This window comes from Salvelinus alpinus, chromosome 9, assembly GCF_045679555.1.
Source record: "Salvelinus alpinus chromosome 9, SLU_Salpinus.1, whole genome shotgun sequence".
NCBI classification, from domain to species: Eukaryota; Metazoa; Chordata; class Actinopteri; order Salmoniformes; family Salmonidae; genus Salvelinus; species Salvelinus alpinus.
In genome coordinates, this window is record NC_092094.1 from 82290472 (window position 1) to 82306262 (window position 15791).

The 15791-nt window shown below is 43.3% G+C and overlaps 1 protein-coding gene across 2 annotated transcripts; it reads left to right on the forward strand.

Annotated features, from left to right (window-relative positions):
- The first annotated feature begins 202 nt into the window (after positions 1 to 202).
- Positions 203 to 14548, forward strand: LOC139530797 (bcl-2-modifying factor-like). 2 transcript variants are annotated; one of them, XM_071327498.1, is made up of 4 exons: positions 203 to 358; positions 3613 to 3812; positions 4214 to 4416; positions 9151 to 14548. In XM_071327498.1, exons 2-4 carry the CDS (start codon positions 3638 to 3640, stop codon positions 9265 to 9267), a joined length of 495 nt encoding a protein of 164 aa, XP_071183599.1. In that variant the 5' UTR covers positions 203 to 358; positions 3613 to 3637; the 3' UTR covers positions 9268 to 14548. The 2 variants fall into 2 exon arrangements, with proteins under 2 accessions (XP_071183599.1, XP_071183600.1); XM_071327499.1 differs by having other exon boundaries at positions 216 to 358; positions 3617 to 3812.
- The last annotated feature ends 1243 nt before the right edge of the window (positions 14549 to 15791 follow it).

Genomic DNA, 15791 nt, shown 5'->3' on the forward strand with positions numbered 1-15791 from the left:
GATCAAAACAAACCCTCTGATTGGTTATGAGAAAAAATGCTAAAGAGCTCTTAAAGGGCCATACACTACTCACGTTGTAATGCCAAAGACACTCTATGGTAACACAATTAAACATCGCCTGCATACTGCTGTTTCTTTAAGACCACTTTATTTACTTATTTTTTATGTTCACGCCCAGTATTTGAGGGCGGAGAGATTTTGTAGCTGATGCCTGTGAAATGAAATCAGCTTGTTGCCATTTGTCTCACAGAATCAAAGTTGCGGTGGAGTGATACGGACTAAATCCTCTTGGGTTTACAGTGAACAGAGACCACATTTGTCTATACACCGGTAATATCATCGAAGGACATATCTTGTGGTGAGTTCCGGGTCATAATGTATCAAATAAGATTGAACAGTGTCATTCACCTGTTGTTTTTTATTGTATCTTTGTTTTGCTGGTCTGCCTGCGCTGTAAAATTTTGGACATTGTACCATTGAGTCGCGCTACATTGTCTCTCACACCACCCCCGTATAGTCGCTGGGACTATTCCTATTCATTATGTGTGGATATTTCTCACCGATATAGAACATTATATGGATCTTTGACAATTGACTTAACGGTAGTTGCGTGTTGATGTGATATGGCAAAACAATCGTGGCCATCCACATAACATAGTCTTTTTTATTTTGTGTGCGTGTCGAATTGGCATTCCCTCTCTGTAGAGTTTAGGTCTGTCGGCACCGTGTCGGCATTTCCAGTGTCTTTAATGGTTTTACTCAAACTCTAAACAAACAAGCAATTTTCCCAAGTACTCAAGTTGGGAAATAACACATCTGTGTTTTAGTTTATATAGTCTAATTCGTTCAAATTTGCTGAATAATTTGCATGTTTTTTAAACAAATTAATTAGCAAGTGTAATAAGACAGATATGACAGGTTCCTTCAAAATAATCAGAGCGTGCCACGAATCTCACGATAAAGAAGAGGATCAAGAATATCTGCGGCCAATAAATTATGCAATACGCTTGACAGTTGAGAGAGACGGTTGTCATTCCCATATCTCACAGCTCAGAGTCTCTTGACTTATTATGAACCATAGCCTATTTAAAAAATATATATATATATATATTTCACCTTTATTTAATTAACCAGGTAGGCCAGTTGAGAACAAGTTCTCATTTACAACTGCGACCTGGCCAAGATAAAGTAAAGCAGTGCGACACAAACAACAACACAGAGTTACACATGGAATAAACAAACATACAGTCAATAACACAATAGAAAAAAGGAAAAAAAGTCTATATACAGTGTGTGCAAATGTCGAGGAGGTAAGGCAATAAATAGGCCATAGTAGCAAAGTAATTACAATTCAGCAAATTAACACTGGAGTGATAGAGGTGCAGATGATGATGTGCAAGTAGAAATACTGGTGTGCAAAAGAGCAAAAAAAGTAAATAAAAACAATATGGGGATGAGGTAGGTAGATTGGATGGGCTATTTACAGATGGGCTGTGTACAGCTGCAGCGATCAGTTAGCTGCTCAGATAGCTGATGTTTAAAGTTAGTGAGGGAGATATGAGTTTCCAACTTCAGCGATTTTTGCAATTCGTTCCAGTCATTGGCAGCAGAGAAAGGAAAGGAAAGGCAGCCAAAGGAGGTGTTGGCTTTGGGGATGACCAGTGAGATATACCTGCTGGAGCGCGTGCTACGTGTGGGTGTTGTTATCATGACCAGTGAGCTGAGATAAGGCCGAGCTTTACCTAGCAAAGACTTATAGATGACCTGGAGCCAGTGGGTCTGGCGACGAATATGTAGGGAGGGCAAGCCGACAAGAGCATACAGGTCGCAGTGGTGGGTGGTATATGGGGCTTTGGTGACAAAACGAATGGCACTGTGATAGACTACATCCAGTTTGTAGAGTAGAGTGTTGGAGGCTATTTTGTAAATGCCATCCCCGAAGTCGAGGATCGGCCTATAGGCTACTAATGTCAGTTACCTGAATGGTTTTAGTGTCCATTGCTCAACACATCCGTCTTGACCACACTCCTTATCCATAACCTCATTTTGACAAAGAGAGAATATTTTGTCAGGTTTCCAGATAGTGGGTTTGGGCGGGGGGTGTAGTCTGTTCTGTGTGTGTTGTCAGTAGGTGTGGGGGTGATGTTCAGAGTTGTCTTGAGTGATAGTAGGCTATCTGCTAATCAATTGAGCCCAATACAGCAGGGGGAGCCACTGGTTGACACACACTTGAGGGAACAGACTTTGGTCCGTGGCAGAGAACTGAATGGTAGTTGTAACAAAATACCACCAGAATATACTTTTGTGCAACTTCCATGTTCTTGTATTGTTTGTCAAAACAACGCACTATGTGGTTTTGCATGTAGGGTTTATTGCGAATGCATACAGGGTGCCATAGCAAACTTCTTTACACAGAATAATAGGCACTAAAGAAACTGAGGCAAATCTCTTTTGGTGAAGAAATGAAAAAGCATCCTCAGAACCTGGCATGTTGACAAATCCAAGGAGAGAAGAAGAGACTGGCTCCGTCTTTCTTCATCCAAGGCTGTCATTACCCATTTGCGGCAGACTCTCATTTGGAAGTGTATAGTGGTGTGGTAGTAGCCTAACCCTGTATTACAGTATTGATGGAGAGTTCTAAAAGGGTTCACGAGGCTACTTACATTTCAGCAGTATTTTGATAACACTTTGACCGCCATATCGCTGAAGGCTGTGTGATGCTGTGAATTAACCAAACATAGAGATTGTTGTCTGCTCTGCTAGCCAAGGGCCTCAGGAGAATCCTAGCATGAATCTCTGCCAGTACTGAAGGGATCCTCAAGTTTGATCTTGCAGCAATGTTGTAGAGAAGCTTTTCACTTTTTTTCTTCCCTTCTTTTTATTTTACAAATCTTTTTTTACAAATCTCATTAGAAGTGTAGACCTATTCATTATGAGCAAGTCTCTAGACCAAGCGTCAGACTTGTCATTTAAACCTGTTTGTCATATTTGCAAGTCTAGACTTTGTTGTCTCGGCTACTCTGCATGGTATAGTCTCAAGCCATTGGACTGTATGAGGGACCAAGCTAGCCACAGGTCCGCTGGGTTGAGGTCGGAGAGAGATGGAGACTGCCTCTCGCTCAACCCTGTCTGCCAAACCCCCCATTTTGGTACATTTAGCCAACGAGTCTCCTAACCACAGCCAACTGTGTGGTTTGATCACTATGACGAGCTGAGCGATTTGTCTAAATCAGCACTGGGCTTCACAACCACAGACTGAGAAGAGCTCTGCTAGCTTTCTGTTCCACATAGATCTCCTCTACGGACTGTGCTCTGCTCTGGCTGGACCAGCCAGCATGGCCTTTATTTATAGAAGGGTAGTTATTATGGATTAGAAAGGTTGTCTTTAATGGTAATTATTGTTCTGACCAAATGACCAAGTACATTTACAGAATGGTAAATGTTCTCTATGGTCCTGCCTGAGGCGAGGTCATCTCATTAGTACAGAGACAGACATGTTTAGAATCCACATTGATTTGAAGGGAAAGATCCCAATTTGTCAATATCAATACAGTAGTCAATGGAAGTCTTAGCAGAGCAATATGCTTAACTCTCTCTCTCTTCTCCCTCTAGGCAGGTCTTAGCAGATTTCTGCCGAATGGATGATGAGGAGGATGATGTGTTTGTGCCAGACTCCTCCCACTGCTGGCGCACAGCCTTCAGGGAAATAAAGTACGAGGACAGAGGCACCCAGACACCCAGCCCTGCCCTGGCACTGCCCAACGACATGCTGCCCTGTGGGGTGGACCAGGAGCCCAGACCACTCTTCTACGGTGAGGCCTACAAACACACGCACACACACACACAAACAAACACAGTGTGAGAAATAGGTAAGAGTGGAACTCTGCTGTAGTCAGCTCCTGGCGCCTGATAGTCCTAGCCACAGAAGCTTTTATGACCTGTGTGTAGTGTACCCAGCTGCTTTCCCATTCAGATGGCGCCACATCAGGTTATTTAGCCTGGCCCTGTGCAGACGTGACGACAGGCCATACCTGTATAACTGACCCTTTACTAGGACACCGTGGCGCTATCTGTCAGTGATGCCCTCTTTGTCCTGGCACGCTACAGATAACGCTGGTAATTGAAAAGATTACTGTGTGTAAACTTTGGAGTGTTATGAGTTGCAGGGATTATGAAATTGACCTGACCAGTATCTATGGCCTTTTTCCTACAGGCAACGCAGGCTTTCGATTGCACTTTCCAGCGCGGTTTGAGCAGGTTGGAGACCAGGGGCCTCAGGAGCAGCATCAGGGGGAGAGAGGGAGGATGGAACGGCTTCAACAGCAGCCTCACCAGCCAGCACAAAGCATGGAGGTCTGCATTGGACAGAAACTCCAACTCATCGGAGACCAGTTCTACCAAGAACACCTTCAACTGGTGAGGATACCCACTGTGACTGACTGCACAACACAGCTAAAGCCCACTGGATAGGCCTACTGTACTCAGGGGCCTACAGAGAGAGTGAGCACCAGAAGTTGCTTCTTTAGGGGCATCCGTTGTAGTCATGTCTAAGTGTCCCATGTTTGTTTTGGCCAGTGAACATGAATTAGCCCATTGTTCTGACCTCTCGTTCTACCCCTCCAAGACACAGCTTAACCAGGGCAGCCCCTCCCCCACCCCAGCTTCCTGTTTATTTGTCTCTGCCTCTCTCCCCCCATTTCCTCCCTATGCTGCCACGGTGCCACAGGGGACATGAAGGAGTCCACCACAGACATTATGGTCAGGGTGACATTGCTAGTTACTGTGCTGAATACGTTGAAGAGCTCAGACTGTGACTCTCTTGACATCAGTGGAGGCTGGTGGGAGGAGCTAGAGGAGGACATGCTCATTTTAATGGCTGGAATGGAATTAATGGAACAGAGTCAAACATGTGGATTCCATATATTTGGTGTGTTTGATACTGTTCCATTTATTCCATTCCTGCCATTACAATGAGCCTGTCCTCCTATAGCTCCTCCCGCCAGCCTCCTCTGCTTGACATACTATACATTTGGTTGTATTGGTGGTAGAACTGTGGATCTTTGAGATTTTCTTTCTGCAGAGCACCAATGGTACGTTTTGAGGAGAAGGAAACACTAAGAGAGTCATCAAGCATAAAAAAAACTAAAGGCACACACTTACACACATAAACACACTCAACACACTCTCACACAGAGAAAAAGCAGAAGTGGCCGGGACTAGGTAAACATGTTGTAACCCGAAGCTTGGCGCATGAGCCCGGGGGAACAGATGTGGTTAGGGAGTCTCCAGCCAGTCCTGCAGATCAGTTGCCCCCACCACCCACAAGAGACTCACAAATAAGAGGGTTGTGTGTCCGGAGGAGGGGCCGGGAGGGGCCCACTCACTTAATGCACACCCAATCTAATGGGTTTGACCAACTAAAGACAACTGTCTTGAATTTCCTCAAAATCGCTTTCATGAAGTGCATGGACCTCTTCAGTCTCATATAGATAGATATTCAAGGCTTTATTTGGGCTCTGAAACTACATTTTTGTAATCAGATTGGTGTAACTAAGCAGACTTCTTATTCGCTGATGTGTTTCTGATTTTCTCCCACACTCCGGCTGAGGTTAAATTAATACCACCGACTGCTGTCCTGGAGCCACACTGCACCGTGACTCATCTGATGTGACACAGGAAGTTAAAGGCAGAGTCAGGCAGGCGTTATATTATCAGGGCTGCGATACACTGACTGATGTACAGCAGAGACAGACCAGGGCAGAGGATGAGGAAGTGGCTCTTGCGCTCTCCTTTCTCACTGGGTAAACGCAACAACAAGTGAGAGTAGTCAGAGTGAGAACACTGTGATGTCATATCCTGAAGCTGCAGAGCTCTAGGGCACATACACTCCCACACTGCTAAGCCTAGCAAGTTAAGGAAAAAAACAACTGAGGTAACTTTTTTTTTTTAAGCCCAGAGAATAGTGGATCTGGATTATTGACTTTGGCAACATACTGTATATAGCAACCAACAGTTAGGTGTTATTTCAGTCCTTGAAGTTATTGACTACTCTCTTGTCATTCGAGTGGGCAGAATTACTGTTCTTGTCTGCAGAGCCCACTCAGCCCAGGGAGTTGTACAGGCCTGAGTCTCCGAGAGTTTCTCTCTGCCTGTCTGGATGCTGTTGAGTGATGCTTGGACAGACTAACCCAAACAGATCAGTGTGTTTTTTATGCGTGATCTCCAGTTTAGCCCATGGCTGTTATGCCTGGCGCTGTGCTTTCGTTGTGTAATGCAGTCTTCAGCAGTGAGGTAGGTAACCCACCTCAGGCTGCTGGTGTTTGGCAGAACAGTGCGCGTGCGTGCGTGCACGTGTGTGCATGAGAGGAAGTGTGTGTCTGCGTGCATGTGTGAGCATGAGTGTGATAGTCTTTCAATCTCTCACTTGGACTGCCACCTTTCAATGATATGTCTCTCGCTCCATCCCTTTCTTTCTCGCTCTTGTCAATCGATTATTGCAATCATGTATTGTAGAGCATCAGAAGGCTTTCAAACGCAGTTTGACACCCATCTCCTTGACTGACTCATAAACAACCCCTTCCGTTTCCCTATCATCCTACCATCATGGCCCATGGCAGGGGGAGGCAGTAAGGTGTTTAAGTGTGGAAGTGGAGCGTTGGTGCTGACACATAAACTGCTCTCAGTCTGAGAAGGCTGGAGAGACAGAGCAGAGGTCCCGAGAGCAGAGCAGTACTGACATCACATGAGGAGGGCAGCCATTTGAGACATGGCAGTAATGACAGTCACAATGAAAGGAAGACTGCCACAGTCTGCACGGGTCGAGGAGCAGAGTTGGGTTACACCAAGACTCCTCCTGGTGCTCTCGATGAGTGTTGAAAACCCAAGCACTGAATGTACCTAGGGTATGTTTGTGTGTGTGTGTGTGTCTCAGATCTCCATTCCTTATCTTCTCACTGTTCTGTAAGGGCACTTCACTTTCTCTACAGTTGTTGAGATATAGATGTCTAGATTCCTGGCCTCTCCTGCCTGTTGGCTGTCCACTCCTGTCCTGAGATGTGTGGCTCTGAGTCTCTGGCCACTGGTCGTTGCCTGTCTGTGTAGCTTATAAGCCAGTGCCTCTGTGAGCCTTAGGACAGACAGACAGCCAGCATCATGAGGCTCTGATAAAACACATTAGGGTTGGGTTGGCGTGATGACACTCTGCATCTGGTTAGTGTCTGTTCTCTATCACTGGCTAAATTTAGAACCTGACCGAGTCATATTAGACAGTTGGTGGTGTGACTCGTGACTCATGAGTGAGCGACAGAGCTGGCCCACACCCTACCATCTCTGAGGTGAGCTGGGTGGAGGAACTAGAAGAGGAGAAAAGGTCACTGTCAAACTCAGGGACTTTCTGCTGCTGATTTTAGAGGACAGGACATTGTGGATGTGAAGCCGATATCATGTACACATTGATATCATTAGGTGCGGTTTAAGCAATGTTTGTTGATAAAAAGATATGAGCCCATTGTGTTAACAGATGGCCTGGAAGTATCTTGCCCTGGTATTACTCACTGTAGGCCTACTAACACTGTACAGCATTACTGACAGTCACAACTGCCTGTAATGGGCTTTGCCCTCTGTGAGAGCTGGCCTGTTCAGGTGTAATCACAGACAGATGGATGGGCTTGGTAATGTGCTTTGTAGTTGTAATTAGATCTAAAGAAAGAGTGTCTCAAGGCAGAACTGTGTTGCTATGTTAGCTGTTGTTAGGGCTCAGAGTGTCTTCAGGTGAACTAGTCCAATTTGTGCTATGTATAATGTACATTTATGAAGAAGACTTTATGAAGCAGACAGTGTTATTATGCACTTATCGAAAATATCCCTCAGTTAGCTTCAAATAAATGCTACAACACAAAACTAGCACGATCAAGATTCCCAGTAGTCCCTCAAATAGCCAATGGCGATTCCTGATAGATTGTTTATTTTCTTTTTTTAACAAAAACTGGTGTGTGTGGAGCGTGCAGGAGCCAGTTTGCACCTGGTACCAGCTTATGCAACACTCTAAAACAGCATTTCCCAAGCTAAAGGTTGCGACCCTATGTGGGGTCGCCTAATTTAAAAATTATGACAGGAACTAAAATAAAAAATCTGGGTTCATAGAACCGGGGTTATGTCAGTCACCTCCTGTAGCCGCTAGATACAGTTGTAATGAACAGAGCCGTTTCTGTTTTCTTCCTACAAACATGTCTCTATCTTTTGAACGGTTTAAGCTGTGGCAGAGAACCTGGGCCTTACCACAATGGAGAGTGCAGGCTAGTTATAAACAGCTTGATCTCTGGGGTTGGACACAGATGCTGCCTCAGCTGTCGTGTTAAGATGGTACAAGTCAACTCGGCAGTGACGCTTTGGTGGAATTGGAATACAATGGGATAATGTTGCCTGAAACTGGCAATGTGCTTACAGTGTATTGCCAAAACGTATTATCCAGCCTATTGCTGGTCTTTGTTAGTTTATGGCGTGTGTCTAAAAATAGCCGTGGTGTTATCAGGTCCGGTAGTGTCTGTTTCGTCTGTAGATGAGTTACTTTGTGGAGCTAAGCTCAGCTCTCATACTGAGATGTATTTCTGTGGGTCTCCGCTCTTCCTCAAGTGCTCCCTAATCCTATTTAGTGCAATTATCTTATCTCCTCCTTTCAATGGCAGAGATAGCATTATCCTCCGAATCACACACTGTCCAGTTGGCTCTCTAGCCAGAGAGGGAGGCTGCTCCGGATGTGCTGTTGGATTCGGCTTCCATAGACAAGAGCTGTGCAATGAATGTGTCTGTGGCATGGGGTGGTAGTTAGTGTTACACTGGCTGTATAGGGTTCTCAATCCTGCACACAAAGAGACAGCGGTAATAAGTAGTGCTGGGGACAGGCACAGACTGTTGTGAAAATATCAGCGCCATTCCGGTTTCTGGTTTTGACTTACTCCTCCTCAATTTACTCTGTTGATCCCTCTCACTGACAATCACCACACATCACTCACCAACAACCATCCAGAGCTCCAACGGAACACCCTGGTAAGTGAATGATGCCATCATTTGTCTCTGACTATGCCAGTTTCCCGACTATCCTGTCCACATCCTGTTCTGACTCGGTTGTTTTTCTCCCTTGTTTTGTTGCAGTATCACCGAAACCAAAGGAATATGAGGCCCTTGTGGTGGCGCCTGGCCTCAGCTCTGCTCACCCTGCTGTTTGAGCAGGAGGCCATCGCTGGAAGGGGGAGAGCAGGGTGGAGGTGATGGAGAAGACCAGCCCAGACCACCCCTCTCCCACAGGGACTGGACTCCTAATGGCACTGTCAAATTTAACATGGGTCGGTTGGGGGAAAAGAAGAGAGAAAAGGTCACCGCAGGACGGAGACAACCATTTTTTTACAAGGTAGATTTTTTTCCAAGAAGATGCCATGTTGTTTCATGAGATTCCTCTACTGGATGATGTCCTTGTTTTGGTAATTGTGTGATGTAGTATTTTGTACAGTCATTATTCCTGTTGAATTTGTTTGCACTTCCGTATGTGTACATCTTGAATGGCCTCCATGGACCTGGGAATGCCTTGTCAATGTCACCTGCCACAACCCAACAACTGTTGACATGAACCAAGCAGAATAAAGCAAGAGATGGAGGGATCTGAAGAAGGGAAAGAAGAGTGGTTCATGGGGTTTTCTTTTCTGAAGTTTCCCAGGAAATAATCGGTCAAACTTGACAACTTACCAAATTTCCAAAGGCACAGTTTCTCAGAACAAAGCATTTTGCACCTCAACTCGTCCTTCTCCTCAATGGGGTTGTGTGTACTGTCATAATACTGTTATATTACATGTTGATTTTTCTTTGCTCTTCCAGTCACTTTCATTGCATTGATTTCAATAATTGTTGTTTTTCCCTGTGTCACCAAAAGTAATAAGAACAAAATGGTGGAGCACTCAGTGGCTTCTAAGGTGGTTAGTGCCACTTTGTGGTGTGAAGGTAGATTTCGATTTCGATTTATTATGATCCCCATTAGCCGACGCCAATGGTGACAGCTAGTTTTACTGGGGTCCGACATATAACGAAAAAGACATTACAGACAAAATACTTTTACAATTTAGATACAACTTCCGAGACAAAGGGGATCCCACGAATTACTTCAAGTTACTAAGAAAGAACACCGTATTTTCAATCATAGTCTATTTCAGATAGATCTTTTACTAATTCCGTAAGTCCCAAAACTGGACCCCAGCCACTGTAAGAAACAGTGTGCTGATCATTTTAGTCTCTTAAGACTTTCAGGCCCTTCAAGTGGAGCTATGGATCCACATTGTTTGCACTATAGTACATTAGTCAGGAGTAGATTAGGTTACAAAACCAACCTCTGTTATTCAATGAAGGTGTTTAACTGTATCCGATTTCTCATGGTAACATTACAATGTTTTCAGTCACATTTCCATTCATTTTCATTCACATATCATCACAGGAACTGACCAATGGACCAACAGTCTGAGGTACTAGTGATGCTAGTTAACTGAATGCCTCATTGAAATTCCAGTGTTTTTTAGCCCTCTAACTGATGTGCTTTTTAACCCACTGTCAGATATTAAATTGTATTCTGGACTCCAATGCAATAATGTGCAAACAAACCAGTGAAACAACAGCCTTTCCTCTCCTCTCCTCTCAGGATTCTTACATGGGCTTTTATACTTATTTTTGTACCTGTGGGGTGATCTTGTATTAGTCCTTTGTCCTCAGATCCTGTGGTGTAACTGTTTGATAGAAATGACCACTGCTAATCCAATTGACAAGAGAAAGTGTCTGAGATTAGAAGTAACTGGTAGTGTGGAAGACTGTATTTACTGTTGAAATTTGAATCTGTTTGATGTATTCTTGAAGATGCTGTTTGTTGTACATTTTATTGCCTTTTTACTTTACTTTCGTCCATTTTGAAGGAGCAGTATACATATTTTAGACACAGCTCGTAATACCCGGTTATGTTTGGTCCTACAGTACTTATGTGTCATCATCTGTCTGTATAATCAGAGCTTTATTTCAAACCTTCATTTAGAATACTGGAGATACAGTGGGGAGAACAAGTATTTGATACACTGCCGATTTTGCAGGTTTTCCTACTTACAAAGCATGTAGAGGTCTGTAATTTTTATCATAGGTACACTTCAACTATGAGAGACGGAATCTAAAACAAAAATCCAGAAAATCACATTGTATGATTTTTAAGTAATTAATTTGCATTTTATTGCATGACATAAGTATTTGATACATCAGAAAAGCAGAACTTAATATTTGGTACAGAAACCTTTGTTTGCAATTACAGAGATCATACGTTTCCTGTAGTTCTTGACTAGGTTTGCACACACTGCAGCAGGGATTTTGGCCCACTCCTCCCTACAGATCTTCTCCAGATCCTTCAGGTTTCGGGGCTGTTGCTGGGCAATACGGACATTCAGCTCCCTCCAAAGATTTTCTATTGGGTTCAGGTCTGGAGACTGGCTAGGCCACTCCAGGACCTTGAGATGCTTCTTACGGAGCCACTCCTTAGTTGCCATGGCTGTGTGCTTCGTGTCGTTGTCATGCTGGAAGACCCAGCCACGACCCATCTTCAATGCACTTACTGAGGGAAGGAGGTTGTTGGCCAAGATCTCGCGATACATGGCCCCATCCATCCTCCCCTCAATACGGTGCAGTCGTCCTGTCCCCTTTGCAGAAAAGCATCCCCAAAGAATGATGTTTCCACCTTCATGCTTCACGGTTGGGATGGTGTTCTTGGGGTTGTACTCATACTTCTTCTTCCTCCAAACACGGTGAGTGGAGTTAGACCAAAAAGCTCTATTTTTGTCTCATCAGACCACATGACCTTCTCCCATTCCTCCTCTGGATCATCCAGATGGTCATTGGCAAACTTCAGACAGGCCTGGACATGCACTGGCTTAAGCAGGGGGACCTTGCGTGCGCTGCAGGATTTTAATCCATGACGGCGTAGTGTGTTACTAATGGTTTTCTTTGAGACTGTGGTCCCAGCTCTCTTCAGGTCATTGACCAGGTCCTGCCGTGTAGTTCTGGGCTGATCCCTCACCTTCCTCATGATCATTGATGCCCCACGAGGTGAAATCTTGCATGGAGCCCCAGACCGAGGGTGATTGACCGTCATCTTGAACTTCTTCCATTTTCTAATAATTGCGCCAACAGTTGTTTCCTTCTCACCAAGCTGCTTGCCTATTGTCCTGTAGCCCATCCCAGCCTTGTGCAGGTCTACAATTTTATCCCTGATGTCCTTACACAGCTCTCTGGTCTTGGCCATTGTGGAGAGGTTGGAATCTGTTTGATTGAGTGTGTGGACAGGTGTCTTTTATACAGGTAACGAGTTCAAACAGGTGCAGTTAATACAGGTAATGAGTGGAGAACAGGAGGGCTTCTTAAAGAAAAACTAACAGGTCTGTGAGAGCCGGAATTCTTACTGGTTGGTAGGTTATCAAATACTTATGTCATGCAATAAAATGCAAATTAATTATTTAAAAATCATACAATGTGATTTTCTGGATTTTTGTTTTAGATTCCGTCTCTCACAGTTGAAGTGTACCTATGATAAAAAATTACAGACCTCTACATGCTTTGTAAGTAGGAAAACCTGCAAAATCGGCAGTGTATCAAATACTTGTTCTCCCCACTGTATGTCTCAGGGCCAGGGAAAATACAATACTCTTAGCAAGAGTTTCCCATATAGAGTAGAAGGACAAAGGAAATGAGTGGTTAAATCCAATTCTGTTGTCTGCATCACTTGAAATACATTTGATACATAACCATAGATACAAAGGTACACTTTAGACAGAGTGGTCAGATGATTACGCTTGCTATGACTCTGTTATGGCAGGGACTACGTTAGAAGCATGTGGGGCAGTAAGACATCAGCTGAACGTTGGTGTTGTTTGTTGTTGTTTCCTGCAGATCCTGAACACTGAGCCAGTCACCGTAGCTTCCTGTCTCACTGTAGCACATTGACCAGTTTCTAAACTTGCTTATCTCCGTATACTGTAGCCTACATCTATGTGTACTGCTCCTCCATTTCCTTTAGGACTTTTGGTGTTGTTTTCAGTTTTGTATTTATTTTATATTTATTTTTTGTATATTCACCCTTTTCTACTGTATAGATTTTGTGTGCAATTTATCTTCTTTTTTTGGTTCTAGATGTGTGTATGATACATTTGTTTGACTGTGCAGAGCGATGGTTGTCTGCACTGTGTCTGGTTTTCCCTGAGGGTAATAATCTCCAGAAATGGGCCCAATCGGTTAAGGCATTTATCTAAATCAGCCACGTCACGTCATCCATTCAGTAGACAGCAGTAGAATCTATTTCCTGGTCAATGGCTTGGAGCTGGATCAGTAACCTTCAGATAATTTGCCTCGTTTTTCTTTAGTCACTGGGCATTGGTTATGGGTTCTGTACTTTTTGTCTTCTTTAGCGTTCTTTTGTAATCAACATGCACTGGAAAGTACTTTGCGTCTGTAGAGCTGGTGGCTCCCTGAGCTATCCCTGTGTTATTGTACAGTGTACTCTGGATCGTTCTCTCAAGTCTGTCAGGTGCTGAACTAGCTGAGTGTGTCTTTACTATAGCAGACCATTGACGAAGCTATAACCTGTATAGCACATTTTTTGATTTCTTTGAAAGAGAAACAAACCACCATGGTGCCCAGAAATCATTTGTTAGAGAGGGTTCTGAAGCTGTGTAGTGCAGATAGTATATGGCAAGTCTATCTCAGCACTGTGCAAGGCTACAGGAACTCAAAGGAGTGAGTTTTGTATATTATGGATAAACCGTAAGTGTCTTGAATTTTTGTAGTCCACTTTCTTTAAATTTGAAGTTTTTTGAGGAAGGTTTCAATTTGTATGTTTCTTTTTTTATTATTTGTATTAAGAACCTTCCTTGGTCATTGTCTTCGTAACTTTTTAAATGTCTTTTCATATGAAAGGGCCAGGTTTTATACGGACAGTTTTTAGGCTTTTAAATCCTTTTTAATACTTGTTGGATCTTTTTAACGAGTCCAATGAGATCAAGGGCTTTTACGTATAAAAATGAACTTGAAACATTGCTTTTGTGACTGGTTCTGGTGTAAACATGTTTTCAACAACAAAACAAAAAATGTATTTCAGTGTTGTACACCATATGATATCTGACATCATCAGCATTACACATGGTCCTTTCTAAGGAACCGATGAACTGTACATGTATTACTGACACCCTGGAAAATGCCTTTAACTGCTCAGTTTCAACTAAGTCTTGATTATCACACACTCTCTGTACTCCCAAGAAAAGAGACCCAGTGAAAATGTAGCATTTCTGTAAACATTGACTGTGTGTTTTCGAGACTGTACTGTGCACTCATTTATTTTTTTGCGTTTCATTTTTGTTGTCGAAGGACAATTTGTTATGTAGTGCAATATGCTGTACATATAAGAGCTTTTCTCTGCAAATCTTTTTCTGAATTTCTTCTTGTTTTTTTGGCCCTTTTTTTCAATAAAATTGTATTAAAAGTAAAAGGTTTCTCTGTTATTTTTCTCCCCAAAAAGGACCCCTGGTAAAAGTAGATGTTGTGGTTACTTGATAAATGACTCAAGTTGTGCTGAGGTAGAACTTATTATTCTCTCCCCTCCTACAATGTCAAACATCAAGACGTCCATGTGTTACAAGCATCAATGTGAAATGAAGCAACTTGAAACTAGCCAACCATCTGAGGATAGCCAGCCAGCCATTAGAAGTTAGCCAGGCGTTTGGCATTGGTAGTGCTCATCACATCCCTCCTACTGAGAGTTCATTCATTTGGTGGGAGCGATGGGGCCTTCGGCCTGAGGATGAATGCTTAGCTGCTCTGTCTGTACACACACACGCCTGTCTAGCAGGGCGATAGCAACACTGAGGATGAGTAGCAACTACAGAAGACCTGTGTCCTGGTCTCCAGCAGAGCCCTGGTAAAGAGTGTCCATGGATAGAGCGAAGGAGAGAAGTGCCATCGCTCTGCATTACTGTCACTTTGACAAAGGTCAGAGCCACTGCTGCTGTGCTTGCAGATGACTTACTACTGGCGCTCTGAGGGCAGGGGGCTTGATATATTGCCAATGACAGATATAAACATGTCCCTTGTGCATTATTGGACCCTGTAAAAGTGATGGAATAACATACTTAATGTGATGCCTTATGCTTTAAGGGAAATGTTTTTAAAAATGTCAACTTCATATTCATAATCTCCAGCACCAGCCCAACATCAACATATGTGAAAATTGCACCTTTCTATGTTTTGTAGCATAAAAGATAGTGGGGGATAAGTGTTTCCAATGACATCATCAACTAATTAGTAGGCAATTAGTAGGCAATGCCTACTCATAACTGGTTAAAATCACACCATGCACACTGATGATGTCATTTGAAACACTTACAGGGCCTTCTGAAAGTATTCACACAACTTGGCCTACACACAATACCCCACAATGTCAAAGTGGAATTATGTTTTTCAAAATTTTTACAAATTAATTTCAAATGAATAGCTGAAATGTCTTGAGTCAATAAGTATTCACCCCTTTGTTATGGCAAGCCTAAATAAGTTCAGAAGTAAAATATGTCTTAACAACTCACATAATAAGTTTCATGGACACTGTGTGCAATAAAAGTGTTCAACATGATTTTTGAATGGTTACCTTATCTCTGTACCCCACACACAATTACCTGTAAGGTCCCACAGTCAAGCAGTTAATTTCAAACATAGATTGAGCCATAAAGACCAGGAAG

Excerpts from the sequence above, each read along its gene's own strand:
- LOC139530797 (XM_071327498.1), top strand. The coding sequence starts at position 3,638 with ATGGATGATGAGGAGGATGATGTGTTTGTGCCAGACTCCTCCCACTGC. Across the intron at positions 3,813-4,213 it reads GCCCAGACCACTCTTCTACG|GCAACGCAGGCTTTCGATTG; the intron begins GTGAGGCCTACA and ends TTTTTCCTACAG. Across the intron at positions 4,417-9,150 it reads ACCAAGAACACCTTCAACTG|TATCACCGAAACCAAAGGAA; the intron begins GTGAGGATACCC and ends GTTTTGTTGCAG.